Source organism: Zalophus californianus, chromosome 15, assembly GCF_009762305.2.
Source record: "Zalophus californianus isolate mZalCal1 chromosome 15, mZalCal1.pri.v2, whole genome shotgun sequence".
NCBI classification, from domain to species: Eukaryota; Metazoa; Chordata; class Mammalia; order Carnivora; family Otariidae; genus Zalophus; species Zalophus californianus.
In genome coordinates, this window is record NC_045609.1 from 57,201,945 (window position 1) to 57,220,114 (window position 18,170).

An 18,170-nucleotide genomic window follows, 5' to 3' on the forward strand; every position below is an offset into this window, starting at 1 on the left:
TGCTATATTCTTACCTGAACATCTTGGAGATATACTGGGCAGGGCCGGAGGCTGAAGAGGTCACGGAGCCAATGCTGGCCATGTGGGGAGCGACACATTCCTTCAGGAGCTCCTACAAAAAAGAGGCCACAGCTGTCTGGGCCTAAAGCAGCCTCCCAGCACCACTCAGCCCTTCTAGCAAAAGTGACTGCTTTTGGACACTTCTAGGAAGCCTATCCTCATCCCGAGAACCTCCTCCCCAGGATGTAGCTAGAGGTCTGGGGCGAGCTCCAGGAGAGACAGGGCAGCCAGTAGAACCGTCTGCACTCTCTGCTTTCCCCCCTAAAGCTGGGGCTGGGGCTGGGGTACCTGAAGGCTCTGAGTGGCAGCTGTCACCACCTGTGAGTGAGAGGAGAGGAGGCAGGTGGTCGCGGCTCCAAAAAAGCGAGGGAGGTGACCCAGCCCCAGGTCCCGCTGCAGTCTGTGAAGAAAGACAAAAGGCTTCTGTGGGGCCTGGTCCTGGGCCTCAGGGACCCACATGGCCCAGGTCCAGTGACAGTCACTGATCTGTAGGGTTCTACAGGGCCCTTCTAATGGGCAATTTTTAAAAAGTGCTGTCATTCAAGTTAATAGCCACACGTGGTAAAAAATTCAAGTAGGTCTTCAGAATATAAAGTAAAGACTATGCTTTCTTTATCACACCTTTCTCCCAGAATGACCTTCAGATGCACTTTCCGGAGGAAAATCAAGGTTAAGTTTTTCAAATACTCTTCCAGAAGGTGTTACACATGCATAAACATAGAAAGTAACGTATGCTAACGTCTATGTAACACTTTTCATATGCCAAGCACTGATCTGATATACATTTGTTCATTTAAACTTTGTGACAACCGAGATTAAGTCCTATGACCATTCCCATTTATTGTTAAGTGAGGAACCTGAGGCACAGAAAAGTCAAGTAACTTGCCCAAGGCCATGTCGCAAGTGGGAGGGAGGAGTCAGGATTCACACTGGTAGTCTCGCTCCAGAGTACACAGAGAGTCACACCATCCATGCCCTTCTCAATACGTTTTGGGGGTCTTTCTGTGTCAGCATGTACCTCTCTACTTCCGTAACTTCTAAATGGCTGCATAATATCTCACTGTATATTGACCAGTCCTCTCCTCGGACACATTTAGGTTGTGTTTCGTTTCTAGGTTTTTTTGCTGTTACCTATAGCATTACAACAAACAGCCTGGGACGTATATCATGGCACAATTGTAGGAGGCTTGCTGGTAGGATTAATCCTGAGATGTGGAGAGGGGGCCTGGGTGGCTCAGTCAATTGAGTGTCTGACCTTGGCTCAGGTCATGATCTCAGGGTCCTGGGATCGAACCCCTGCTCAGTGAAGAGTCTGCTTCTCTCCCTCTCCCTCTGCCCCTCCTCCGTTCGCACTCTCTCTCTCAAATAAATCTTAAAAAAAAAAGAATCCTGAGAAGTAGAATAAGGCTATTTTGCCATTTTCTGGCACCTCCAGGTAAAAGATGGATAGTGCAGATAAAGGATGTGGGCCCAGGGGCGCCTGGGTGGCTCAGTCGTTAGGCGTCTGCCTTTGGCTCAGGTCATGATCCCAGGGTCCTGGGATCGAGTCCTGCATCAGGCTCCCTGCTAGGCGGGGAGCCTGCTTCTCCCTCTGCCTCTGCCTCTCTCTCTCTCTCTGACTTTCATGAATAAATAAATAAAACATTTAAAAAAAAAAAAAGAAAAAGCTAGAACCTTCTTCCCGGGGTGGCTATGATGAGTGAGATGAACAATGATGGAAAGCACTCGGGGCACGAGGCCCGAATGAGCAGGTGGACAGGAGCCCTTCAGCAGAGGGGAGGGCTGACACAGTGTGGTGGGGCCCCAGGGCCCTTAGAGACCCTTAGAGACCCTCACTCCAGGCAAAACGCAAGTCACCAACTGATACACTTATTTTCTTCTCAGCCTTATTCTGGAAAAGCAGAATTATCAAGTGGCTACTATGAAGTGGCCAAGCTCACATGTGAGTGTTCTGACAGACACAGAGCAGACACTGGGCTTGCAGGACTGTGAACCCCAGAGGAGGGGATTGTTAACCCAGGTGGGGAGAGGGGTGAAGCCACAGAAAGTGCATGAGATCATCTGAGAAGGAAACCAACTGCACAGGATTCAGTCAGGGGGTGACAAGACTCAGGAGAGAACCCAGGCCCGACCCCCAGGGCCCCAGCAAGGTGTGCTTAGCCCACCTGCTGCTCCGTAGAGCTCGCTGGTAACTTCTCTGGCAGGAAAGCACCAGCGATGGCTGACACAAGCCACACTATCCTGCCCTGTGCCTCAGAACCAGAGCTGGTCTACAGCACACTTGATAAGGAGACACTGCCATCCGTCTCCAGCTTTCAGCTCACATCCCTCCCATGTGCACCACAGAGCAGGTGGCCTGGCTGGAGGCCCTAGGACACCCCTCCGCCACACCTACCGGACCAGGTTGATGTGGGCTTTCTCCATGACCTTAAGCCAGGCCAGCAGGGGTTGTAAGTCATTCTCGCTGGGAACATAGTCATATAAGGCCTAGAGGTGGGACAGGGAATAAGCAGGGGACTGAGCGAGTGCGTCTTCTGTGGCCTAATGACAATGACCCCTTCCCCTCCCCAAACACCAGCATGTCCCAGTGACAGGCCTGCACATGTGGCCCTGGAACTGCCAGGCCCCTTGCTCTTCCCATGTCCTGTCTTTCCCTGTTCCATGAAACCCTCCCGATTCTGCTCCTATGGAGTCAGAGTCTCTAGAAGCAGTTGAGTAAAACTTGGGTCACACAATCCTTTGGATCTCACAAAAGCCACAGAGCCTTTCTTGGGAAAAATGTACAGGGGCACACATATGCACATTCTGCAAACGATTTGAGGGATGTTTATGTCTCCTTCCCCAAATCCATCCAGGGATCCCTAAATTTGAGAGCCTCTGCTCAAGGTATGGGTGATAGCATGAGACCATGCTGAAATAGTGTATTAAGTTAACTAAGTGAAGAGTTGGAGGCCCCATCTCCTGTGGACACTGATGTGGTTTCGGTGGCCAGTCTCCTAGCTGCCTGCTTCCTGTCTGCTTGACAACCAGCCTCCTCCACTGGGCCAGTCCAGAAAGCCCACTCAAGCTCACTCTGTAGACAAGTAACAGGCCCCCTCCACCCTAGCACCGCCATACCCTTCCACCTTCAGGCCTCACCGTGATGATCTGGGCGTTGAGCTCCGCTGACAGGGTGCCCAGGCTGGGCTTGGCGTGGAAGAGGCTGTGGAAGGCCTGCATGGCACAGGCTGTCACCAACTGGAAAGGACATGTAGGCTTAGTGGGGGACCACAAAGCCCATGGCTGCCCTGGGCTCCTCAGCCTCTGACTCCAGCCAGTGGGCTGGGGAGAGACCCAGGCCCCTGACCTCAAGCATGCCCCCCGCACCCAGACACTCAGAGGACTGTCACTTTATGAAGGCTTGGCAGCTACTGAAAAATTTTTAAATGATTTAAACAAAGATAACAGAGGAACACGAACATTTTTAACGGAAGGGCTATAACAGTAGGCTATAAGTGGTGGGCAGGCTATAATTATGGCTGTATTTTCACAGGTTTTTATCTGTTTGTTTATCTAAAAAAAATGTTTGAAAGGATACACAGCAAATTGTTCTGAATGGGCTTTTCCTTCTAAACGATGATCATGTTACTTACATAACAGATACTTTAAAATACACACGCACACAAACACTACAAGAGGATATACAAAGATTAACAGAATTATGCTAGCATGACAGAAATGCAGGGGGGATCGTTTCAGGTATTAAAGCCGCTGTACCAATTTGTTGGTAAATAAGCAAAAAAAAGAAAAAAAGAAAGCAAACAGATCCATGCCTGCAGCTGAAACAGAGCTCAAGCAGGGAGAGGGCTGGTGCCTCGACCTGATCCCCGAGGCCAGCTCCTAAAAGGACCGGGACCCTGAAGACAGCCTGGTCTATCCGACACCAAGAATGGCTGGCGTCCTTGGTCATAGGCAAGAGCAGGGTTGGGATGGGGAGACCCCAGGTTCTGCTTCTGGCCTGACCGGCAAGTTCCCAAGCATCAGCACCATGGGCCTGGGGTCTGAAGTTCAGCCCCTGACCCCAGCACGCGCTTCTGGCTCCCAGGCTGAGCTCACCACGTGGCTCAAGGTCATGACCCTGAGGAGAGTCTCACTGCAGCTCTTCACCAGGCCTTCTGGGAAGCAGGGCAGCAGGTCCTTCAGCAGCGTCAGCATGTGCAGCGTGGTGGTGGCCTCCTTGGAGCCTGGCAGACACGACAGAGCTGAGCCTCCAGCCCACCCTCTGCAGTGAGCCCCATCCCAAGCGGGCCTCGGCCCCCACCCACCCTGCCAACGACCTGGTTCCCCACCTCCAGACTTCTCAATCTCCAGGATGCAGAACTTGGCAGTGGAAATGGCAGCAGGATGATGGGCAGGGGCTTTTTCACCAAACATGAACTCACTGCCCTTGAGGACCGAGCATACTCCATGCTGGGCAGCCTTCCGGATCTGAGGGGCAAGGAGAGGGGGGCCAGGCCGGTCAGCATACGCCCAGGCACACCGACGGTATGCCTCCTCCACGGCCGAAGCTGTACCCAGGCCTGCCCGTGTGCAGGCTCCTGAGCTGGGCAGTAAGACAAAGCTCAGCTCCAACCCCTGCTCTCCCGCTAACTCCCCAAATGGCCTCGAGCAAGCCAACCACTTCATCTCTGAACGGTAGTGTCCTCCTCTTTACTCCAGGAGTTCGGTCAGTCACCCCGCAATATCAAGTGTGACCAAGCCAGGCACTGTCCATGGGGCTGGCAGTCTGGCAGTGACCAGAGCAAACAACTCACACTCTTCTTGGCAGGCAGAAAACAAACACACGTACACCGGAAGGTAAAAGTACTTTGCAGACAAGACAGCAAGGGTTGTTACTTTTTACACAGTGGTCAGGCGCCTAAGTGTCACTCCAGTGAAGTGACATTGCAGCAGAGACCTGAAGAAAGTGCAGGAGAGGCCTCGTGAATACACAGGGAAGGAGGCATGACCCTACCTGGGGAAGTGTGCTGAGCACCCTGAATGACCGTGGACTGTTGCTACTGTGTGCTATTACATGCTCTCTGCCCTACATTCCAGGAGGAAATGGGGTGGCTGGCCACCATCCGCTGAGCGCCTGCTCTAAGCTAGGAACTGCACCAGCCTGTGAGGGACACTGGAGTCACCCCACACCCTTGCAGCGAGGTTGGTATTACTAGCCCTACTCTGCCACTAGAAAACCGAGGCTTGGAGAGCTTAAGTAACTTGCCCAAGGTCACAGCATGAGCGGTGAATGCAGTATCCAACTGAGGTCCATGAGACTCCAAAGCCCCACTCTGCCCCTTCCTGCCACTGTAGCTAAACTTGTCACTGACCAATGAGGCAGCAGGGACTCAGGAGGGCCTGACAGTGAACACCCCTTCTGTAGGATGAGGAGGTGCCTCTCACCTTCTAGGACTAAGCAAAGGTGTCAGAGGCAAAAAGTAAACCTCGGGGCAAGAGCCCAGCCCTCAGGGCAACTTCTCCTACTTCCCCTACTCAGACCAGACCCAGCCCACTTACTAGAATGGCTGCCCCCCACCATATTCTGGGGGCCCAGCAGCCTCACCTTGGGCTTCGGGTGCACCGTGAAGCTCAGCAGCCCATGGTACACCTGTAGGGTCACGGGGTAGCTCCAGGCCTCCAGGTCCTGCTTCCGCAGAAGGGTGGCCAGGCAAGAGAGGACCTTGAAGACATAGTCAGAGTCTCTCAGCTTCACCTGCTTCAGCCAGGTGGGAAAAGAGCCCAGGTTCTCACCAGTTCCAGAAAATCACACAGGGATCCATCAGAGGTCCACATAGTGCCTATTCCCCTCCCAGGGAGTATCCAAGCTCCAGCCAAATCTGCGGGGCTCTGGAAGACGGCGGAGGGGAAAGAGACCGAGACACTAACCCATCGGAGGGCAGAGGTGGAGCCACTGTTGGTCTGGGCTGACATGATATCCATGAAGGCTTTGGAGGTATCGGAAAACTTCTTAATGAGCACAGGGCTGGGCACGCTGTGCGGGGAGAAGAGAGAGAGTCAGGACCCCAGGGGGCCTCCTAGAGCAGTTGGAGCAGGCCCAGCCCTGGTCTGAAGGCAGAGGCTAGAGAGAGGGAGGCAGTGCTGGCCCAGTCACTCAGCAAGCGAGCAGGAGCCAGGACAGGAGCCCACCCTTCCAGACCCCACTCCAGCGCGCTCTTGGCGGCACCTGAGCTCCGCGCCTCCTCCCTTCCCCACTACCCATTCCCTATTACCCACGAGATGGGCCCTCACCAGCTCATCTCAGTCCTCTCCCTACCTCCCCGCACCTGCAGGCCTCCAGGGATCCTCTGCCATTGCCTCATGGGAGCAGGGCCGCCCCCTTCCCAGGCGCCGGCACTCACACTCGGTACAACATCCCAAGCCACCCCGGGAGCCTCATGTTGAAGAACGCCAGCTGGTACTTAACGGTTCCCTTCTCCCCAAGAGACTCCGAGTTCAGACCAGGGGCAGGACTCACCGCTTCAGGACAAGGTTCAGCAGGTAAGCGACAGCAGCCAGAGACTCGGGGGACTCCACTGCCTCTACCGTTGTCATCTGAGGGCCAGACCACAGCGGGTGAGAGGGAAGTGTGTAAGCTAGGCAGATGAAGTGCTGGTGCCACCCTGTGCCCAGCAGGATGGTGATGACCAAGAACGCTGGTATCAGAGGTTCAAATCCTACCTCTGCCACTGTGTGACTTTGGGCTAGCAACTGAAACTTTCTGTGATTCAGTTCCTCCCTTATAAAATAGAGATAGATAGTAAGTTGTTGCAAGGTTTCACCGAATTCATATGTGTTGATCACAACACCGCCTGGCACATAATAGACCATATGTTACTGTCTAACCTACTTCATTATTCTACAGCAGGGGCTGGAAGGCTTTTTCTGTAAAGGGCCAGATAAATATTTTAGGCTTTGCAGGCCATATATGGTCTCGGTTGCATATTCTTTTATGTGTGTTTGAACAATCCTTTAAAAATGTAAAAACCAGGGACGCCTGGGTGGCTCAGTCAGTTAAGTGTCTGCCTTTGGCTCATGTCATGATCCCGGGGTCCTGGGATGGAGCCCCACACCAGGCTCCTTGCTCAGCGGGAAGCCTGCTTCTCCCTCTGCCTGCCACTCCCCCTACTAGTGTGCTCGCACGTGCTCACGCTCTCTCGTGCTCACGCTCTCTCTGACAAATAAATAAATAAATACAATCTTAAAAAAAAAAATGTAAAAACCACTCTTAGCTCTCAGGCTGTACAAAAACAGGCCACGGATCAGATTATTCCCATGGGCCGTAGTCTGCCAACCCCTGTTCCAGAGTAGTGGTTCTCAAACTTTTACACCCTTACAATTTTTTGAAGATTCCCCGAGGAGGTTTTGTTTACATAGGTGATATCTACTGATACTTAACACGTTAAAAATTAAAACTGATAAATTTTTTAAATAGAAGCATACGAAAACACAATTAGCTGTTGAAATAATGCCATCAGACATGAGATAACGTCTGGAAAACTCCATAGTACACTCATGAGAGAATGAGAGTGAAAAGGCATATGATGTTCTAGTATTATTATGAAAATAATTTTGATAGCCCACAAATCCCAGGAAAGGGTCTCAGGACCACCCCACCCATTGCTCCACCCCTGGCCACATTTTGCCAACCATTTTTCTAGAGGATCCCCTGGGTCTAACTCAGCTCCATGGATCAGGGAAGAAAAAACAACTGGAACAACCAGAGTAGTGGATTTTTGTTCTGTAAGGATAGTGTAGCAAATACCCCCAGCCTTACCGAGCCACCACCTAAGAATGAACGAAGCACTCTGGGTTGTTTGGTTTTTTTTTTTTTTAAGTAATCTCTACATCCATCATGGGGCTTGAACTCACAGCCCCAAGATATCAAGAGTTGTATGCTCTTCCGACTGAACCAGCCAGGTTCCCCTGAAGCTCTTTCGCCTATCCAAGGATGTCCTGCTCTATCCCCTCATGCCAGAGCACCCATTTTCTCTCTCCAGCTGGAATAACCTGCTGTTCTGGACACCCACTCCCAAGTCACACCTACTCACCAGCGCAGCGAAGTATTCAGTCTCTGTCTCCTTCCCTCCCTGGGAGCGAATCACCTCAGTGACGGCAGCCAAAACAGCACAGATCTGCACGTAAGGGAGAAGGAACCTATGACATCTATTTTAGGTCAAATCCCGTCCCCAGGCTAGCCTCTTTTCCTTACTCCTTCACAAATTATTCTCCTGACACAGCCTAGAGATAGACAAGATGAACTGCATTCAAAGCCAGGCGTACACACCATAAGACCTAGCAAATAGGCAGACATGTCTGCCAAAATTCCACCTCTAAGACCTGTCTCTTATAGGAATACCTGCACAAAATTGCTAACATTTATTATTATTATTTTTTAAAGATTTTATTTATTTGACAGAGAGATACACAGCCAAAGAGGGAACACAAGCAGGGGGAGTGGGAGAGGGAGAAGCAGGCTTCCCGCGGAGCAGGGAGCCCAATGTGGGGCTCGATCCCATGAGCCGAAGGCAGACGCTTAACGAATGAGCCACCCAGGCGCCCCAAAATTGCTAACATTTAGATACAAGTGTACTCACTGCAGCAACAAACTGGAACACCACAGCAGCCATCAATAGAGGATTAATAAAGTACTATTACTATGTAATAATTAACGATTGATTCAAATACTACAGGACTACTAATATATTAATATATTTGTTCAGTGGGGCAAAAATTGCAGAACACTGCATATAAAATATAATCTGTAAACCTAAATAAAAAAATATACAAAAAAGTGTAGAACAGTAATGTTCACAAGAGGCTACTGAGCACTTGGAACACGGCTAGTGTGATGAAGAACTGAATCTTTAATCTGTAAATTTTAAATTTAAAAATGAATACCTGAGGGGCGCCTGGGTGGCTCAGTGGGTTAAGTGGTTAAGTGTCTGCCTTCTGCTCAGGTCATGGTCCCGGGATCCTGGGATTGAGCCCTGTGTGGGGGAGCCTGCCTCTCCCTCTCCCCCTCCCCCTCCTTCTTGTGCACAAGCACGAACGCTCTCACTCTCTCTCTAATAAAATCTTTAAAAAAAAAATGAATACTTGATCTAGTTATTGGAAAACATATAATTTTTTTTAAGATTTATTTGAGAGAGAGAGCGCTTGCATGCATGCAAGTGATAGGGAAGGGCAGAGGAAGAAAGGGTATCCCAAGCAAACTCCGCGCCGAAAACAGAGTTCAACTCAGGGCTCAATCCCACTACCCTGAGATCATGACCTGAGCCGAAATCAAGAGTTGGATGCTTAACTGACTGAGCCACCCATGTACCCCAAAAACACAGATTTAAAACAACTTAGATATATGAATCCACTTTTCAACCATAAGTTTTATGAAAACACAGATTTAGAACAACGTGGAAATACGAACCTACTTCTGCAATTATAAATTTCATGACCAAATCAAGTACTTTCAAAGAAGAGTTAGCATCCAAATGGAGATGTAAATCATCTCACTTTATACTGATTATAGGTTGAAATGACAGTACTTAAATACAATAAGTTTGGGGCGCCTGGGTGGCTCTGTCTGTTAAGCGGCTGCCTTCAGCTCAGGTCATGATCCCAGGGTCCTGGGATCGAGTGCCGCATCGGGCTCCCTGCTCAGCAGGGAGCCTGCTTCTCCCTCTCCCTCTGCCTGCCTGCCGCTCCCCCGCTTGTGCTCTATCTCCCTCTCTCTGTATCAAATAAATAAAAATGTTTAAAAAAAAAGATTCTATCCCTTAAAAAAAATAAATACAATAGGTTTATTATTAAGATTAATTTCATTTGCTTTTTACTTTTTTTAAACGTGGCTACTTTACAATTACTTATGTGGCTTGCACCATGTGTTGGACAGTGCTGGGCTAGGTAGACACATGATGAGCCATCAACACTAACTGCCACAAAGGAGTTAAGTTGGGAGAACAACTTTCATGTTTTATTCTACTCCTGTCACTTTGGTACCATTTATAATTTTCACGTTTTTCATTTAAAAAATGAATATAAATATGGATAAATTTAAAAGCATTAACTAAAAATTACAAATAAGGGGCACCTGGGTGGCTCAGTTGGTTAAGCGACTGCTTTCAGGTCATGATCCTGGAGTCCCGGGTTTGAGTCCTGCATCGGGCTCCCTGCTCGGCGGGGGGGTCTGCTTCTCCCTCTGACCCTCCCCCCCTCATGCTCTCTCTATCTCATTCTCTCTCTCAAACAAATAAAGTCTTTAAAAAAATAAAAATTACAAATAAAATCTGGTTCTTGTTAGATAAGACATTTTCTATCCATTGTTATTCAGCACTAATTGATTCAACAAATGTGTCTTGAAAATATTCTATGTAAAAAGTCCCGCATTAGGTACAGTGGACAAAATAAGTATTGGGAAAATATTTCTAACCCGAAGGACTCTACACTTGAGTAGGGGAGATGTTGTTAGAAAAAAGCAGAAAGTGGAACCCGCCCTAGGAGAGCTAGTGAGTAGGGAACACAAAGGGTAGGAGAGATGACACACCATCCAAAAATACCAGCTGTCACCAGCAGCAGTGAGCCGGCACTGGGAGAAAATAAAAAATAAAAAGCTTGATTCTGGCTCCTCCTCACCATCCCAAGTCCTCTTGACCCTCTCCCTACCTCCTTGTGCGCAGCCGAGTTGGACTCCCAGAAGCGCTGCACTTTGCTGAAGGTGACATTTGTGCAGTCCGAGAGGCCGCTCAGGAAGGTGCCCGAGGACTCCTCCGTGAGAGCGGGGGCCACCTCCTCTTCCATGGCCGTCTCAGGGGCTTCGCTTTTGCCCAGACGCAGGGACCCGGACTGCAGCTCATTATGCAACTTCACCGCATCAACTGTCAGGTCACTTTTTCCTGAAAACCGGAGGCACAGGTGAGACCCTCACTTCCACCCGAACCTCCTTTTGGCCGGGATCCACCCACACGACAAAAACTAGCAGAGTCCAGGCCCCTAGCTCGAGAGGCTGAATTCTGAACATGGCCTGCCTCATCGGCCCACCATACGCCTAGAACTTAGCAAACCCAGGCAGGGAACCCGCCAGGTAAAAGTTTCTGCTTCCGTGTCCCGACGGATTAAGTGCGGGTGGGAGCCGGCGCGGGGAAATAAATGCAGGTGGAAACACTTTGTAAAGACTCCCCCAAAGTTAATTATGGCCAAGTCCCAACTCTGACACCCGTGGTACCCAGGGCTAGTCATTTCCCTACTGTCGACTCAATTTCCCCATCTGTCAAACGGGGAGGGTGGGTCTTTACAGCAGGCTCCACATGCGAAGTTCTACGAGAAGAAACGTCCAGCGCCTGGGCCCCGGAGCCTCCAGAGAAGCCCAGACCATTAGACCCGGGCCCGCCACAACCCCGCCGTCAGCTCGTCGGAGTCTCGACCCCGCTACCTGAGGGCCGGCTGAAGAAGCGGCTGCGGGCGGCCTGGCGGTGGCGGCAGATGGCAGGGTTGCTGTCGCTACTATGGCCTTTTTTCCAGCGTTTCAACTTGGCCGAGACACCAGAGGGCAGCTTCCCCGAGCGACCCATGTCGACTATGCCGGGACAGAGCTTAGAGCACCGGCTACCAGACACCGGGAAACACGCGCAGAACCCACGTGGATAAGTAGACCGGTTCACTTCCTCTTTCTCTGACGTAACTTCCGGATTCGCGTCTGTTTCTATGGCGAAATAGTCAACATCCGGTTTTACATTTCCTCCAGCTTCGCGGAGGTGGGCTGCTAAGGGATTCCCTAGGGCTTATCTTCCAGGCCATCGGTTCTTGGCCACAAGAGTGAGCCTTATTAAAACTAGACTTTGCAGGCTAAAAAACAATCAAACGTATGTTTGTATTATTTTTTAAGATCTAATTTCGAAAGTAAAGCTTGGAAACAAATTTATTTGAAAGAGTCAAAACCTGGCCAGACCTGAAAGAGTAGAAAATCAGTTTGTCCCGAAACGAGAAAAAAGCAGCCAGTGGTGCTCTAAACCCGCTTAGTTATTTTCATTTAGTACTGGGGATACCCAGTTGCCAAACCTCCCCCTCCCTCATGGCAGCCCTCAGACCCTCTCACCAATCTCTTCTAATCCCACATCAGAACCAGCAACCAATCCTGAACTGATTTTCACTTCGACTCTCCCCAAAATCATTTAGCTGGAACCCAAACCTTAAGATACTTTCCTCCTCTGTCTTGGGGTGCAGCATTCCAAGATTCCTCTGGAATTCCCTCCCTCACTTCAGATCAACAAACCTGATTTTGTCAAACTATGGCTGGATCCTGGTGAGTTGTTTTGTTTTGTTTTTAAGTAGGCTTGGGCCTTGAACTCACAACCCTTAGATTAAGAGTCACATGTCTCAGTCACAAGAGACTGAGCCAGCCAGGTGTCCCCCTGGTGAGTCTTGGCTGATTAGGCTTTAACGCATTCATTTTACAAACATTTTTTAGCTCCCACTGAACAAGAAATTTCAATAAGTCAATCTTCCAAATGAACCAGGAGTGGACAAAATTTCTGTATGCTGCTTCTTTCACTTGATACAGTGTAAATTTTTCCCCTTGTTATGGTCAGAATGGCTTTTTGTTTGTTTGTTTGTTTTAATATTTTATTTATTTATTTCCAGAGAGAGTACAAGCAGGGGGAGCGGCAGGCAGAGGGAGAAGCAGGCTCCCCGCTGAGCAAGGAGCCCAATGTGGGCTCGATCTCAGGACGCTGGGATCATGACCTGAGCCGAAGGCAGATGCTCAACCGCCTGAGCCATCCAGGCATCCCTATGGTCTGAATGTTTTATCCCTGCAAACTCCCTGTGTTGAAATCCTAACTCCCAAAGATGATGATGTTAGGAGGTGGAGCCTTTGGGAAATATTTAAGTCATGAGGGTGAAACCATCATGAATGGAATTGGTGTCTTATAAAAAAGATTCAAGAGAGATCCCTAGTCCCTTCCGTCATGTGAAGACACAGCAAGAAGGATCTGGCTATGAACCAAGAAGTGGGCCCTCACCCAAACAATGCTGGCACCCTGATCTTGGACTTCCAGCCCCCAGAACTGTGAGAAATAAATTTCTGTTGTTTACAAACTACTAAGCCTATGTTATTTTGGTAGAGCAGCTGAACAGACTAAAGACACTCTTTGTTCTTAAATATCCTTTTGCAAAGATGATTCTCACAACTGGTTGCAGCTGATCTCCCAAGCTGATCTGAGTTTGGGAAAAACATAGATCCACCATATAAATTCCATGAAGACAGGAATTTTGCCTTTATCACTTCCATTCCTGAGACCTGGAAGAGTGTCTGGCAAAGAGTGTAGGCATTCAACAAATTACTGTTGAATGAATGAATGAGTATATATGTGTTGTGGAGGAAAGAAGAGGGACTAAAACAGGGGCAAATTATAAAAATTCAAAGATGAATGTAAATACCAATAAGTGTAATTAGCCTTTACTTAGCCAAACTGAGATGGTCTTTGACTCCACAGATAGAAACACAAAGCTCAAAACATACATTTCTGAGGGAGTTAAGAAGTACCCAAAAACGAATTTTGGTCCAAGAACCAAAGAGCTAGAGATAGGGAATAAAGGGAAGGCTGGGATGAAATTCATGCAACTGTAGTGTTGGTGCTGGAAGCAGTCACCTGAGGGGTCATCCAGATCACAGGTCACATGCCAGTCAGGGTCAATACTTTACTGGTCTATGGTAAAAGAAGTACAGTCTAGTGATACTCAATGCCTTTGCTGATGTTCAAATGCCTTTTCTTTTACAAGGCAATAGTGAGACTAAATGGAAGGTTTTTCCCCCAAAACACTATTATTTGCCAAAATAAAGAGTTGGCAACATTTTGTTAGGTCTTCTCTTTTTATTTTTTATTTATTTATTTATTTATTTTTTAGAGAAAGGAGGAGGGGCTGAGGGAAAGGGAGAGAGAATCTTAAGCAGGCTCCACGCCCAGCACAGAGCCTAACACGGGGCTCGATCTCACAACATTGAGATCATAACCTGAGCCAAAATCAAGAGTTGGACGCTTAACCCGCTGAGCCACGCAAAGGGCCCCAGGTCTTCTTCTTTTTTTTTTTTTTAAGGTTTTATTTATTTATTTATTTACGGCGGGGGGGGGGGGGAGAGAGTGCGAGAGCACAAGCAGGGGGATTAGCAGGCAGAGGGAGAAGCAGGCTCCCTGCTGAGCAAGGAGCCCAATGTGGGACTCAATCCCAGGACCCCGGGATCGTGACCCGAGCCAAAGGCAGACACTTAACTGACTGAGCCACCCAGGTGCCCCATCTTCTCCTTTTAAAAACAAGTTTACTAATGTGTAAAATTAAACATATCTGTAACAACTTTTCACTGGAATATCTGAACCAACTCTTCATTTTGCGAAGTTCAGAAAGGTGAAGTGATTTGCACAAGGTTTCACAGCAGAGTAGTTTATTCAGTGAGACACAGAAAGAAGTAACCATAAAAGAAAATATTGATAAACTGGAATACACTAAATGTAAGAAATTCTGCTCACAAAAAGACACCATAAGGAGCACTAAGAGGCAAGCCAGAGTGAGAGAAGATATTTGTAGTTCATAAAACTACAAAGTATGGCAGCATATATAAAGAAATCCTACAGGGGCGCCTGGGGTGGCTCAGTCGGTTAAGCATCTGCCTTCGGCTCGGGTCATGATCTGAGAGTCCTGGGATCAAGCCCCATGTGGGGCTCTCTGCTCAGTGGAGAGCCTGCTTCCCTCTCCCTCTGCCTGCCACTCCCCCTGCTTGTGCGCGCTCTCTTTCTCTGTCAAATAAATAAATAAGACCTTAAAAAAAAAAGAAAAGAAATCCTACAAATCAATAAGAACTAGACAGACAATCCACTAAGAATGGGCAAGAGACATGAATGGGCACTTCACAAAACTGGATATCCAAATGGCCAATTAACAAATGGAAAAATGCTCAATCTTGTTAATCAAAAGAGAAATGCAAATTAAAACCACAATGAAATGCTACTACAAACCCACCAGAATGGCTAAAATTAGCAAGACTAACAATAGTAAGTGTTGGTGAGGGTGTGGAGCCACTGGCCACATATGCAACAGGAGGGAGTATCAACGGATACACCCACTTTTGTGTGGTAGTATCTAGTAAAACTTAATGTATACCTTCTCTATAATCCAGCCATTCACTTCTGAGTATATACTCAACAGAGATCTATACTTATATGCATAAAAGACATATATGATCATGTTCATAATAGCCAAATACTGGAAATGACCCAAATGTCCATCAACAGCAGAATGGATAAATAGATTGTAGACTATTGACATAATGAAATAAGATAGTATTTAACTGTATACAGTAATGAGAACAAGCAAACTACTGCTACATGCAACAGCCTGTATGATCTAAGTTGAGCAAAAGACTCCAGACACACAAAAAAAGAACATCCCATTAGAAATTCAAAACCAGGCTTTGTTATTCCACAGTATTAGAAGTCAGGATAGCAGTGACTATGCTGGTAGTAACTGAGAGTGGACACAAGGCTTGTGGTAATATTCTAATTTTTTATTAGAAGGGAGTTTACATGGATGTCTATGCTGTGTGATAATTCATTAGCTGTGCATTTATACTTTGTGCACTCTTCTGTATATATGTTACTCTTCATTGATTTAATAAAAATAGAAAGTGCTCCTGGCATGCAGAGCAAAGAGAGCACGAAGACTGTTAGTGTGAGAAGGTGTCACTGCTGAGAAGATAACTCAGTGCTGACTCTGGGCCCTGTACCCCCAGCCATGGGAGTCAATACGCCACCTGCCGGCCGAGCCCACTCCTGGGACGCAGGCTGAGATCTGGGTGGTAAGGCTGAGAAAAGGGAACTGGTGGCCTGAGGAGGAAGAGGAAGCCACGTTTGGAAACTTGTAAGCAACCTGGTGCTCAGAGGTCTAGATGTGGGAACAGTCACTGAGAGAAGACCTAGAAAGTGTTGGTTAGAGTCTGGACTTACTTTACCGCATGACACTGGGCAGGGATTTAACCTCTCTGAGTGTCCGTTTCATATTCTGTAAAGTGGTGATAATAATACTGAACCCATTGGGCTACCCTGAGGATTCAATATGAAATTGTATGTGTATGTCAAAATACAACTCCCAAAAATGTTAGTGGTACCTTGTGAAGGCTGTGGTGGTGCACCTTTGCCACCAGAGGGAGTTCTGCCAACAGCCAGTTAAAACTGAAACCCTGGAGAGAGGCAGCAATATCGGCTGAGCAGGCTGGAATTTTGCAAATCAGATGGGGAGAATGAAGAGGCCCCGGCTAGTGGCAGCCTTCCCAACCTTTTCCTGGTCAGCAGACACCTGCTGGCCTCCAAACTGAGTCTGCTAAATCACAACCGGGTACAGCCTCTGGATGAACCACCTCCCTGGGAGTGCCCTCCATCTGGAAGCGTCAGCTCAGAGCCTCCTCCAGAAGATGGTGTCAGGAGAAGGGACACAAGGCAGCCACATGGCTTGAGCACACTTTCTCCCACTCTGCACAACTAGGGTTCACCTTTCTGGTGAAGGACTGACTTCCCTGTCCCTGAATTCCAGCATTGTCTTCCACCCAGAGGAATTAGCCTTCTCTATGATAATCCATACAATTTATGGCTGATAAGAACCACTCACATTTGGGTTAGAATCCAAGTACTACCACTTGCTGTCTGACCTTCAGCAAGTCACTTTACTTTCTAGGCTTCTAGTTTTCCTCAGCTGTAAAATGAGGATAAGAATGCCTACCCATAGGGTTTATGAGAACTAAATAAGATAATACCTATAAAGCGCTTAGCACACTGCCTGGCACTTAGTGAGAAGGCAATAAATGTGACCTAATTATTATTATTATTCAAAATGCTCTTCTTGAATTCCAAAACACCTTCTAACCTATTCTCTAACTGAGGCAGAGCAGTGTCCTCATTTCACAGTTGGGGAACTGTGATTCCAAGGGCTTCAGTGACACCGCAAAGTCACACAGTTGGTCGATGGGCAAAAGCCAAGAGACTCAGCCCTTACCAGAGGAGCTCCCTCTGCAACCATTACTCTCAAAATTGTCTGTGAAGCTCACGTGGCAGGAACAGGGCTGTTGCATCCAAAGTCCTGAGCCCAAGACCAACAGGAAGGCCATTTTTACATCAGTGGGGCTGTTATCTGTTACGACACTGGGCAGGAGGAAAGGGAAGTTGAGGCTTAGGCTCTTGCCCTACACCAAGAGGAAGCAGATGGTTTGAGTGCTTAACTTAGGGATCAAGTTCTGGGAGAGGGAGACGGGCTTTGTCACCCTGGGCAGCCCATCACGACCCAGGTGGTGGAGTTACAGCTGCTCGGAGGGTTGTCCTCACTGCTGGAGCTGTGTCAAAGCCCCGGCTATGGACTCAGGCAAGCCTGTGTTTGGAGCCACATCCCAGGTGTGACTGGGGGCAGGTGGCTGAACTTCATGAGCCAGTTTCCTCACCTGAAAATGGGGCTGCTGTTCTGAGGCTAAAATGAGATCGTGCGCACAGAACATTTAGCCACATACCTGGGACATCACTGTCACAGAGGCCTGCATGTCCCTCAGCTTTTGGGGCATTAATGTTCCATTTGGCTGAAGAAGAGCTTTTAAAAAGAAGGGCTTGCTTCCTAGACTAAGTCTGGGGGGATGAGCAGATGGCCTGGTGTACTAAAGAGGACCCCAAACTGTGAAGAGGATTGAAATCTGGGCATGGCAGATGTGCTTTTACTCCAAGAGGGGACTGCCCCCAAAGCGGAGTTCACCCTTGTTTGTCACCTGACAGCAGGTGTCCATGACAGGCAGAAGGGAGTGTGGGTGAGCAGGGACCATGTGATCACCACTCTAACCTGGCATCCTGATGCCCCCAAATTCATTCTTATTGCAAAATTAGGCATTTCCCCACCTACTACTTCCAACCCCCCATTCTCGTCAGGGCCTCTGTAGCAGGAATGAATTGTGTACAGGGGCTATAATGGAGACCTCAAGATAGTGGCTTAAACCCACAGGATTAATTCTTCACATTCAGCAAGTCAGGAGGTAGGTGGGCAAATCCAGGCTAATATGGTGGCTCCATAGAGTCCTC

General features: G+C 48.4%; 1 protein-coding gene across 1 annotated transcript in view; it reads right to left on the minus strand.

The window, feature by feature from the left end:
- The window catches only part of RRP12 (ribosomal RNA processing 12 homolog), a 29,824-nt gene extending 18,062 nt beyond the window's left edge, over window positions 1-11,762 (minus strand). Inside the window, exons 1-12 of the mRNA XM_027596532.2 lie at window positions 11,504-11,762; window positions 10,738-10,967; window positions 8,130-8,213; window positions 6,557-6,633; window positions 5,968-6,073; window positions 5,645-5,761; window positions 4,389-4,527; window positions 4,156-4,283; window positions 3,199-3,297; window positions 2,456-2,547; window positions 349-460; window positions 15-112 (exon numbers count right to left, since the gene is read on the minus strand). Of these exons, the coding sequence (XP_027452333.2) occupies window positions 15-112; window positions 349-460; window positions 2,456-2,547; window positions 3,199-3,297; window positions 4,156-4,283; window positions 4,389-4,527; window positions 5,645-5,761; window positions 5,968-6,073; window positions 6,557-6,633; window positions 8,130-8,213; window positions 10,738-10,967; window positions 11,504-11,642 (1,421 nt within the window). The 5' untranslated portion in view covers window positions 11,643-11,762. The remainder of the gene's footprint in view (window positions 1-14; window positions 113-348; window positions 461-2,455; window positions 2,548-3,198; window positions 3,298-4,155; window positions 4,284-4,388; window positions 4,528-5,644; window positions 5,762-5,967; window positions 6,074-6,556; window positions 6,634-8,129; window positions 8,214-10,737; window positions 10,968-11,503) is intronic.
- Window positions 11,763-18,170: the final 6,408 nt, after the last annotated feature.